This window comes from Sminthopsis crassicaudata, chromosome 2, assembly GCF_048593235.1.
Source record: "Sminthopsis crassicaudata isolate SCR6 chromosome 2, ASM4859323v1, whole genome shotgun sequence".
Lineage (NCBI taxonomy): Eukaryota > Metazoa > Chordata > Mammalia > Dasyuromorphia > Dasyuridae > Sminthopsis > Sminthopsis crassicaudata.
This window is the reverse complement of record NC_133618.1, coordinates 588,308,868-588,321,349: the sequence shown is the minus strand read 5'-3', so window position 1 is coordinate 588,321,349 and position 12,482 is coordinate 588,308,868. Positions and strand designations below refer to the sequence as shown.

At 33.7% G+C, this 12,482-nt stretch overlaps 1 protein-coding gene across 1 annotated transcript in view; it reads left to right on the top strand.

The window, feature by feature from the left end:
- Positions 1-12,482, top strand: part of LOC141553744 (guanylate cyclase 2G-like) — a 43,778-nt gene that overhangs the window by 20,537 nt on the left and 10,759 nt on the right. The window contains exon 9 of the mRNA XM_074285234.1: positions 2,996-3,170. Within this exon, the coding sequence (XP_074141335.1) occupies positions 2,996-3,170 (175 nt within the window). The remainder of the gene's footprint in view (positions 1-2,995; positions 3,171-12,482) is intronic.

Genomic DNA, 12,482 nt, shown 5'->3' with positions numbered 1-12,482 from the left:
GGACAGGGTAGGTAGAGGTAAGTTTATATTACATAAAAATTGTTTCATGTAGAGGTCTCCAGAAGGGTTCATTTATATAAGGAGAGGATTGTGTATATTTCTGGTAGCAAAAGTGTTTGAGCTGGAAAGAGATAGAAGTAATGAGTAAGATGGTACCTTTTTGTGTTGGAGCAGTGTAATTTCAGAAGTCTGGTGTTTGGGGGTGACTTTCTTTCCATCCATGTCTTTGTGTGTTTCCCTTGTGTTGTGTGGATCACTAGGAAAATACTGTGTGCTAGATCACACAGAAGATTGCCTGATGTGTTGGACATCAAGAATAGGGAAAGATAGTGATAGTGGTGAATCTGTATCACAAACAAGGTCAGTAATTGCTGCATTAATTTCTACAAATTTTGAGCCCTAATCTATTTTTTTGAGCAGGCCTACTTTGAACACTAGATGAAGAACCCTGATAAAATTAGCGATCCTATCAGAACAGTATTCTGTTTGTAGGAGGATATAAAATATTGCTGACTTTTATTGTAGTGACTCAAAGCTTAAGGATGTATCCCCTTTAAATATTCTTAACCATTAACTCCCTGTTATCTATGTAAATGAAAATAAACAAAGACAGTGTTCTTCCCTCAGATCATTTTTATTCAGCTGCAAAAACAGTGTGATTTTTAATTTATTGGACTTATCTTCCTAATCATATTTTGTTTGGAATGATATTAAAATCAGTTTTCATTCCCAGAAGTATGTATCAATTGATGGGAGACATAGCCTATTAATTGATGGCTTTTGCATACCAGATTAAGTGATTTTCTCCCTCTTACATCTGAACTTCACATTCAATCTGTCTTACCTCCCTTCCTACTCCAAATCCTCCTTTCCATTAAAGCTCATCCTTTTATGCTAAGACTTTGATTGGGTTATTGCCAACTCCTCTGGGAGAGATCACATTCTAAGTTGTTACTAGTCAAGGTAACTAGTATGTCTGAATAAAGAACCAGAAAGAAAATTTCTATAAGGAAGTGAGGGAGAGAAGCAGGAGTGGGGAAAAGAGAATACCAGATGGGGGAAAGTGGAGGAGGAGGAATAGAGCAAAGAATATAACTGCTTTCATCTTAAAATTTTGCTTAAATATTGATGCTTCAAGGAAAGGTGCTAAGTGATAAAAGAAAGCCAGCTTGGGATTTAAAACACTATGTGTGATATTGGGCTATATGTCTTCTAAGATATGTTCTAGTTCTAATCATTTTTTAGTTAATCTTAAAATGCTCAACAAGAGTATAAATTCTTTTAGGACAGGTACCTTGTCTGTTGTTTGTATCCCTAAGGTATCTGGTACAAGGTTGAATATATTTTAGCTGGTAAGTAAATTCTTGTAAATTTTATTCTATTTTTTATTTAACTGAATCATTAAATAATAGTCTTAAATGAGGACTTATAAAATCACTGACAAGTGAATATTGAACCTTCTGATTAAATGTCTTTGTTAACAAGGGAACTCATTACTCTTACAAGGCAGTGTACTCATTTCATTTTAAGACTACTCTAATCATTAGAAAGTTCTTTCATATAGTGAACCTAAATCTCCTCCACGAAATTTCTGCCTCCTTAGTCCCAGGTTTGCCTAGTAGAACCACACAGTATAACTTGCTACCTATTCAATAGGACAGCTTACATAAAGCAGTTAAGCAAAAATAAAAGGTCATATGTCATTTATTGTCAACCTTTTATTGCTGCTAAGTAATCTTTTTGATGTGCAAGTCTAATCATACCACTCTCTGATCAAAATCTTTCATTAATTCTCACTATCTATTTAATATTAAATGGAATGGAGACTATTTAACCTTGCCCTTCAGGTTAAGGAAAATACTGTGTGCTAGACCACACGGAAGATTGCCTGAAGTGTTGGACATCAAGACTAGGGAAAGATAGTGATTGTGGTGGATCTCTATCACAAACAAGGTCAGTAATTGCTGCATTAATTAATGAAGTGATTTTCTCCTTTGTACAGCAGAACTTCACATTTGTCTTACCTCCCTTCCTACTCCAAATCCTCCTTTCCATTAAAGCTCATCCTTTTATGCTAAGGCTTTGATTGGATTATTGCAAACTCCTCTGGGAGGGATCACATTTTAAGTTGTTATTAGTCAAGGAAACTAGAACGTCTGAATAAAGAACCAGAAAGCAAAGTTCTATAAGGAAGTGAGGGAGAGAAGCAGGAGTGGGGAAATTTGACCCAAATATATGTTTCCAACCCTGTTTCATGGTACTTCTCTGTATCCATTCTATATTTCAACCAAACTGCTCAGTATTTCCTGACACTATCCATGTATTGTGTCCTCCATCTCTTGAGTTTCTATCCTTATCCTCCGTCACTGACATTCTTTCCATCACTAAAAACCTAACTCATTTCCTTCATAAAATCTTTTCTAGTGTTCCCAGTTCAAAATGATCTTTCATTCCTTAAGTCTCTTAGATTCCATTTGACCTCTCTTACTCACTCATTTAATAACATAATAATTTAGATGTATGTATGTGTGTATGTATATATATGTGTGTTCTACACTCATTATGTTCCCAGCATTCAACACAGTGCCTTCAAAGTTAATAGACACTTGAATGTGTCTCTTGAACTGAAAAAAAAATTGATATAGATAAAATGAAAGGGAAAGAGATGACTAAAGATATGAATGGCCAGGAAAAGTTTCATGACAGATCTAATTTATAAATAGGGAGTAGAGAAAGTATAAGAGTTAGATAAGCAGGGAGGACACAGACTGGCTTTATGACCTTGAGCAAATGACTTCTCTGGTTGAGAATTTAGATTGCTTATTTGTAAGATAAATAGGTTAGATTAGATGATATCTAAAATCCCTTCTTGCTTAATTATTCCAGGAAAAGGGAAGAAATTTTTTTTGGCATGGTGGGGAGCATCATTCAATTTCTAATTTTCTGCTTGTAGGGCTGGGATTATGTTGTTAAATTTTTAAATTCCCATTTTCAGGTTGAAACCATTGGTGACGCCTACATGGTGGCAAGTGGTCTCCCCCTCCGCAATGGAATCCGACATGTGGAGGAAATTGCTACGATGTCATTATGCTTCCTCAATGCCATGATCAATTTTAAGATTGGACATATGCCAGAGGAAAAACTGAAGCTTCGGATTGGCTTACATACAGGTAGGTGTGTGTGTGTGTGTGTGTGTGTGTGTGTGTGTGTGTGTGTGTGTGTATAATGATAAAAAACTACAGCTTTTACAATGCCAATTTATTTCTGCCATCCCCCACTTTTAGAATTAATTCAGTGACATTACTCACAGTTATCAGTTTGCCTTAAAAAACCTTGCACATAGAGCAAGTATATAGAATCATAAGATTTAAAACAAGAAAATACTTTAAAGATCATGTAGTCAAATCACTTTGTTTTACTGATGGGAAAATTGAGAGTCTGGAGAACTGAAGTCATTTATTTATGGTCAAACATCTAATTAATGGTACCACTTGAAAATATCCAGAGATGAACAGCTTATTATCTTGGCAGTTTATTTTACTTTTATAAAGCTCTAATTATGAGAAAAATTTTCCTTAGGCTGATCCAAAATCTGACTCTATGCAACTTCCACCTATTGATCCTAGTTTTGCCTTCTGGGGTCAGCCAAAAAATAATCATCCTCGGTGTCATCATCACTATCAACATTTACCATCCTTGTTCTCATTCTCCTCCAATGGACCTATGATCTCATCCATGTGGTTATTCCCTCCAATAATGCAATCCATAATACATTCCTGCCTACCCATCCTGTGTGACTCTTGTCTGAATCCTTCATTAAGTTTGCCACAATGGGTCCATCCATTAAGATGAGGAACTTTTTCACTTGGCATTGAGCACAAAGGCTCTCCATGCATTTATCCCTTGCTCTCACTGTGAGACCAGCTTTTTTCACTCATTTATTGATATCCTTAGGCTGCTTCTTCTTCATAAGTTCTTATTTGTGATATTGTATAGTCTGGTCATACCCAGCATGTACTTCCTCATTGTCCTTCGGGTGATCCACAATTTCAGTTCCTTGTATGTTATATGACTCTATGACTTTCAGTCTAATAACATCAAGAGAATATTAAAATTTCAAAGATGAGTTCTATTTTTAGGAGAAGATTGGAATCTTTCAAAGGCCTTGGCAATATCCCTTTCTGATTCTACTTCACTTTCTGATTTCTAATGACTTTTAATTTCAAGTTACTTTTTAGTTTTTAGTTTCTCATGTTCACAAGCTTGGAGTCATTCTTGACTTTTTCTCTCTCCTGTCCATCAGGTCTCATCAGTTGCTAATTATTGTTGATTCAACTTCTATAATATCTTTCATAACTGTCCATTTTCTCAACTTACAAGGTGAAAACAGTAGCACAAAACTTTACCACCTTTAACTACAATAGCCTAATTGGTCCTTGCCTCTCCTTTCCTACCATGTAACCTCTATATAATTGCTAAATTGATATTCTTTTTTTTATTAAAGCTTTTTATTTTTCAAAACATATGCTTAGACAATTTTCAACATTAGTCTTTGCAAAACTTTTATGTTCCAATTTCCCCCCCCTTCCCTCACTCCCTCCCCTAAATGGCAAGTAGTCCAATATGTTAAACATGGTAGAACTATATGTTAAATCCAATATATGCACAAGAATGCCACACAAGAAAAAAATCAAATCAAACCAGAAAAACAAAACAAAATAAAAAAAAAAACGAGAAACAAAATAACATGCAAGCAAACAACCACAAAAAGATTGAATATATTATGTTGTGAACCACACTCAGTTCCCACAATCCTCTCTTTGGGTGTAGATGACTCTCTTCATCATTGAACAATTGGGACAGGTTTGAATCATCTCATTGTTGAAGAGAGCCACATCTAGAATGATGAGATTTCTATAGTTAAATTCATAAATTGATATTTTTAAAGCATAGATCTAGGCATATTACATCCTTACTTAAGAAACTTCTGTAGTAGGGGCAGCTAGGTGGCGCAGTGGATAGAGCACCAGCCCTGAATTCAGGAGGACCCAAGTTCAAATGTGGTCTCAGACACTTCCTAGCTGTGTGACCCTGGACAAGTCATTTAACCCTAGACTCAGGAAATTAAAAAAAAAAAATCTCTTAAAAAAACAAACAAACAAACTTCTGTAGTTCTCAATTGTCTTCAGGATAAAATACAGACTCTTTTAACATTCAAAGCCTTTCACAATTTGATGGTAGCTTCCAATTCTAGACTGATTTCCCATAATCCTATCCCAGATGTCCTAAGAAAACTAACATACCTGCTATTTCCTGTACATGACCTTGTTTCCTCCATGTTGTTTTTCTTTCTTATTCTCTAGTAATCCCTAATGCCATTCAGAATTCAGCTCAGATGCTATCTTTTCCATGACAATCCTTAAAATTTTTAGCATTATTTTAGCCACAAGGTTTTTTTTAATATTTATTTTACATATTTTGCATTTATTTAATGTACTTGTTATGCACTTGACTAACAATCTTCTTTATTCTAACCCCTGCACTTAGAATATAGGTATTTTGATAAATATATGGATGTCCCCTTGAAAGCACAGCATTTCCAGTTTATCAACCTCATCACCTCTCATGTAGATTCCTCCTCAGGTATCCTCAGGGCTTATCATAATTAGATGTCAGTACTATTTGAAATTATGTTGTTTCTATTTTGAACTTTGAAATTCTCATCTCTGATTAGAATTCTGTTTTTCCATTTTTACCTTTTTCTTATTTCTCTTACATCTATATTTTACCCTCCTTATTAGCGCTAGTTCTTCCATTACTCTCTATTTTCCCAATATATGATCTCTGAACTACTTTGTTCCCTTGCCAGTCTTGATCAGTTAGCCAACTCACTGAATTTCTTGCCTTTACCTTAAATGGTGCTAATCCGCAATCATCTATCTTCCCTACTCCTACTTCTAAAGAAAGTCACATAACTCAATCAACTTCATCACAGGATTTCGAGGCTGAAAGAACCTAAGGGGTCATCTAATTAAACACCCGCCTGTATGAAAATCCCTTTTACAGCATGCCTTAGAAGTGATTGTCCAAACTTAAAGAGCTTCACTGGAAAATGATCATACCACCACCACTACCACCACCATTGTCACCACCACCTGAAGTAACCTATTCAATTTTTAAATAGTTCTTGTTGTGAAAAAAGTGAGTATGTTTTTCCTTTTTTTATAAGATCAAATGTACTTCTTTTCAATTTCCTAATTTTCCCTCTGAGGACAAGCTCCTATTTTTCTCCCTGAGGACAAGCAGAAAAAAAATCTAAAAAATTTTCATAACAACACCTCAAACAAATCAAGGCAGCTCTCATGTTTTCTCTCTGCTAAATCCTTTCTTGTTCAAGCTAAATATCCTGATTTCTTTTTGATTTTCATGTAGCATGCTTGGGACCTTTTGCTGAGTTGGATGGTGATACTTGACCAATTATAAATGTAATACTTATGATTTAACTAAATATTCTTTTTCTTAAATGAACAGGGGAGAGTGCAACAGAACTTTCTTTCCTAGCCTCCTTTCCCTTCATGGGGCTTCTCAATGATGTGCTTTTTTTTTTTTTTTTTTTTTTTTTTGGCTACCATATTTTTAAAAATGACCTGCTATCTAAATGAACTTCCTTTTTAATTTTTTTTTTCAACTTGTGAAGGATTTTATAGAGGTTTCCACTGAATTTTATTCCACTCAATTTGGTTCAATGCTCAAATCTGTCCAGGTCTTCTTGAATTCAGAATCTGCCATCCATTATGTTAGCTATTCATTCAAATTTTCTAATATCTACAAAATCAATAAGTATCTCATCTCTGCTTTTATTCAAATCATTAATAAAAATGTTAAATGGTACAGATCCTCATATAATGCATGGAAATTCACTTTCTAAATTAATATTAAACATTAAACCACTAATGAAAAATCTTTGGGTCTAGATAGTTTCAAAGCTATTGAATTGTTCTTTTGTGTGGTATAAATCTATCTTTTCCAGAAAATAATTTAATTACCAGATGGTGCTACGAGGCATTAAACTAAGTCTGTTCACCAAACAGAGCAGGCAGAGGGAAGTACTATACTCATACTGCTATTAAATCAACAAAAATGGATTGGTGCTCTATTCCAAATCATAGGAAACTCTGGGGAAATCTCCATCACTTTGTAGGCAGTTTGCTCCTTTCATTAATGTCAGGGTCATGGTTGGTGTGGAGTTATACAATCAGAATGGCTCTATATCCTAAATCCAGTGGGGAAACTACCTTTTCATTGAATCTTATATTTGTTCCTAAGCCCAGTGATACCATTCTTTAGTGATGTAGACCAATAATACAATCCTCAAAAAGAAATGGATCTCTATAAGCTGGATAATGACTTAGGAAAGTCTACATGTATACAACAGCATTGCATTTTTATTTCATTAAACTTTTTCTAATTATATGTTTTTGGCCACACTGGGAAATTTTGCTGCCCAATAGTTTTGCAGATTTTAACAACAGTGTAGACAGATCTGCTTAATAGTTTTGCTTGTTTCTTTTTACTTATAGGCATAGAATCAAGAACTAGGGAAGAAAATCATAAATGAATTTAATTAAAGATTAAAATATTAGTCATTAATTGTTTAATATTTAATACTATTGTCTTCTCTGCTCTTTTATTTCCTTTAAGTCCGTTGTCTCTCATAATATTTAAATTTCAGGCTGCTAAAGAACTATCTCTCTCTCTTTTTTTTTTTTTTTTGTTTCCTCCAGTAGGTAGTCAAACTTTGTTATTTCCATTTCCTCCCTTACTTCTATAGTAATGGAAGAAGAGTGAGTAGAAGAAAAACATTAAAACAGCAAGAGAAACTTTATTAAATGCCTTGCTAATAATCAAACAAAATATATATTTATAGCTTCCTTTGATCTATCAGTATAACAATTATGTCACAAAAAGAAATACATCTTGGCTTATCTATTCTTGATGAAGCCACATGGGATTTTTATAATAATCTCTTCCTTTTTTAAAGTGTTCACTATTTTAATAGATTGTCCTACTCAAAGTCACTGATGTATAGTTTGGAGGCTCCAGTTGTTTCTTGTTTTGAGAATTGGAGCAATATTTACCCTTCATCAATCTTGTAATACCTCTCCTATTCTCCAAATAAGATAACAGGAAAAAATATGTCAGAACTCATTGGCACCAGTTCTATGTACACTTATGCCAATTCTTTCAGTGCCATGAAATGTAGTTAACTGGACAGTTGTCTTGGACTCATCAAAGGCTTGTAGGTGTTCTGTTACTATCTTCATTTTTATCTTCTATTGTTGTTGTTATTCAGTCTTTTTTCAGTTGTATCTGATTCTTTTTGATTCCATTTGAGGTTTTCTTGGAAAAGACAACTGGTGTGGCTCATCATTTCCTTCTGTGGCTTATTTTATAAATGAGAGAACTGAAGCAAATTGGGTTAAGTGACTTACCCAGGGTCACATAGCTAATAAATATCTGGGGCTAGAAATGAACTTAGGTCTATTTATTCCAGGCCCAATGCTCTAGCTACTGAGTAACCTACTACCTCCAGTTCTTCTGTTGGATATTATTAGTTATTTTCATTTTGTTCTTTCTGGTTTGGAGATATTCTCCTATTCCTTCTTTGATCCCCATCATCTTCCCCAAATAGCTAAAAAGCAAACCCTCCTCCTCCCAGAACTAGCTTTTGCCAGTCTCAGCTCATTCTGAATCTTAGTATTCCTGACTTTTCTTATAGAACCATACCCTCCTTTTGTATTCATTATTTATTAACTGTCCTTGCTTCCATATTCTGTACATGATTTTAAAGATATTTTGAATTAATTTAAAGTATTTTATGAGCTCTATGCATCTATGTCATTTTTACTTTGCATTTCCCTCCCTATTATAATTGTTTCTCTTTGTAAATTCAAAATTTCATTCTTGGAAACTGCCCTTCCCTTTTGTGTGACATACAGAATTTTTATGCACAGGATCCTACCTATCTTTTCCTAGAATGTTTTAAAACCTGTTCTCTATTAATCTAAGGTGCTTTTCATATTCTACTCAAGTTTCCACTCCTCTGTTAAGAATTTTGAAGATTAGAATGGTTACTTCCTCCCATGTTCCCAATCATTTCCACACTAGTAACCAGTTTTTTGTGATCCAAAATAGAATTTCCCTTTGTTTGGTTCTCCACTTTTTGTAGGATAGAGAATCATTAAAGATCTGTTTGATCGTTAAAGCAAGTTGAGAAATTATTAGCTTCTCTGCTTTTAGCAGAGAGAATTCTATCAAACTTCTAGCTATCTAAGATCTCCCAAAATGCTATTTTATCCTCACTACATTCCAGGCTTGTGATATGGTTCCTAAACTAATCTATTTCCTCTTTTTTCTAATTGATCTATAGTATATCCCCATAACAATATCGTTTCCTCTTCCCTTAGTCTTTACCTAAATGTTCTCTACTGTGCTCTTCTTCAGATAACTGTATTCACATAAATGAAAAATATATAATTCTACATTGCTTTTCCTCTTTCCTAACCTGTTTTGTTGTTGTTGTTATTGTTTTTTTTTTTTTTTTTTTTTTTTTTTTTAAATATAAGATCTGTCCTTCCAAAGCCATTTTCTGGTCATAAATCTTACCACAAATCTAAATGATATATATGAGGTCAAATATGCTTTCCTGCATTAGGATTAAAAGTTCATTTTTCTTGTTATCCACATTGTATACATTTACATATTGACCTCTGAGGCCATGAGTTTCATTATTATATTCATTCTTGGATTACTGTCTACTCTTTAGATTACCAGATAAAATGAAATATTTCTTAAGTGTTTGACCTCAGAAGCTTATTAGCTGTGAGATTCTGAATAAGTCACTTAACTCTATTTGCCTCAGTTTCCTCATCTTTTAAAAATGAACTAGAGAAGAAAATGGCAAACTATTCCAGGTTCTTTGCTAAGAAAACCCCAAATGGGGTCATGAAAAGTTGGACACGACTGAAAACAACTGAACAATCACAAAAATTTCTTTAAAAAGGACTCCAACATGAAAACAAAGAAAAAGGATCTGAGGAGGTAAAGAAGGCCTGACCTTAAGAAAGGCAAAATATACACCTGAATGCTTTGAGCTAAGGATAGATATGAGGTGACTGGCTCTTGTGAACTACTTTGTGTAGCTAGTCCTATTATTCTTCCCACATTAAAGCTACTCCCTGTGGTTATCAGAATTGGCAAATATACAGAGAGTTGTCTCCTTTTCTTTTTAGTTTTAAAGGCCTTCTGATTAGATGCATAAAATTTCAGGCTAAAATGTATTTCTTCCACTCTTGTTGAGTATATCATCTCTGACCAGAAACCTGTCATTTCTCTGTTTTAAAACAATGGTCCAGAAATCCAAATTGTGTTTTCTGGCATCATCTTCTTAACTTTCTGTTCACTTCTCAAATATTCCTTTCTTTTCTGAATCCATTACTTTTGATTTGAATTAGTGATTTAAAAAAAAAAATAAAATAACCTACAATCTCAGTCTCTAAGATCTCTGGTCTCTTACTTAATCTTTATAATTAAAGTAAAGCTTTTGGGTTCCTTCTGTCAGTATCATTTGGGCCTGCACAAGACATCACAATTAGGTGGTAGATATTTAATTTCATAAGCTTTGAGAAGTTTCCTATCATACAAGATACAAACTGGAGGAAGAATTGTCTATTGTTTCTCTATTCCTTATCATTATCAGAGGAGAGAAGAGCTAATTCAGTAATCCTTAGGCGGAAGTGGCCAACCACCCCTGTTGTCTCTTCCTTCTCAGACTTTTACCAGATGGTATCTCACCTGAGCTTACATGATATGGAGATAAGATATGGAGAATTGGCAATCACATCCTTTTCAGGGCATCCAGCTTTTTCCTGGGGAGGAAAGGTTTTAATAATAATCTGTGGCTTATTTTAAAATGTTTACTGGTGATCCTCCTTCCTTTTCTTGTCTGCATGATATTCCAGCTAACCTGTGACATCTCAGGATTTCCCTCTGTCTCGTCAGATATTTTTTCTTTGTTTTTGTATTTTACATCCCTTTTGAAGAATATTCTTTTCTCCCAGATGACCTACTGAGGGAAAAGACAATCCTCAAACCCTTTACCTTCTTTTCTGTGATCATCTTGCACTTTAAGCATCAAAATCATTTACTCGTCCTTGACAGAAATACAAACACCATACTCTCCATTCAGGTCCTTGTACAGTTCTTCCTATATTCCACACAAATGAGATCTTCAACACTTGTCCTTCTTATTTGTAGCTCCCTTGGGGAATTATTGTAACAAACTATTTAGGGGATTTTCAATATCATTGTTGTTGCTTTTCTTACTAGTCACTACAAAACTTTAATTGTTGTTCCTGATTTGCTCTCCTTTCATTTTTCAATCTTTTACTTAACAATTTACCTTATTTAGCTTTTCTTAATAACTACCCTTTTTCTTTCCTTTTTTAAAAAAAATGTTATTTTTAGTTCTTGGAATAAAATAAGCATTTCCATGACATAGTATAGTTAAAAAAAAGTTTGCACATGAAACTATATGAACAATTTTATGTTTCTTTTAAATGTATATAACACAATTATCATGTAAATTTTTTCTTTCCTTTTTTTCCAACTTATTCTAGAGAAGTCTACTATTAGACATATATATATATGTATAACTATATGTAAAACTATTCTGTGTCTACTTCTATTTATCATTTCTTTCTTTGGATACAGATAGCATCTTTCTAAATATATCCTAAATATATTTAAGTATTATAATTGTCAAAATGACTTATTTGCTCAAAGTGGTTCTTTAAAACAGAATTACTGTTAATATAGACAATGTTCTCTCTCTTTTTTAATAAAACTTTTTTTCCCCCAAAATATATGCATGGATAATTTGACAACATAAAACCTTACATAGCCTTGTGTTTAAGATTTTCTCCTTCCCCCAGCCCCTCCCCTAGATGGCAAACAGTTCAATATAAGTTAAATCCAATATGTATAAATATATTTATACAATTCTCTTGCTGCAGACAATGTTCTCTTTGTTCTGCTCATTTTGCTCTTCATTATTTTGTGCAAGCCTTTCCATGTTTTTCTAAGAACATTGAGCTCATTATTTCTTATAGCTAATAGTATTCCATCCCAATTTGTTCAGCCATTTCCCAATTGATTAACATTCCTGAAATGTCCAATTTTTTGTCATCACAAAAAGAGCTGCTACAAACATTTTAGAACATAGATTTTTTCCTTTTTCCCTGATCATCTTTGGAAATAGATCTTTTTTCTTAAGTTCCTTCTCTGTTCTCAATTCTGCTAGATTCTGTTAGTGTTCTCTTTATCTCTTTCAACTTTAGCACTTCTCAATTTACTAACCTCATCAAATCCATCCAAATTTTCCAGCTCCAAGTCCAACTTCCAGTTTTATTCATAATTTTAAA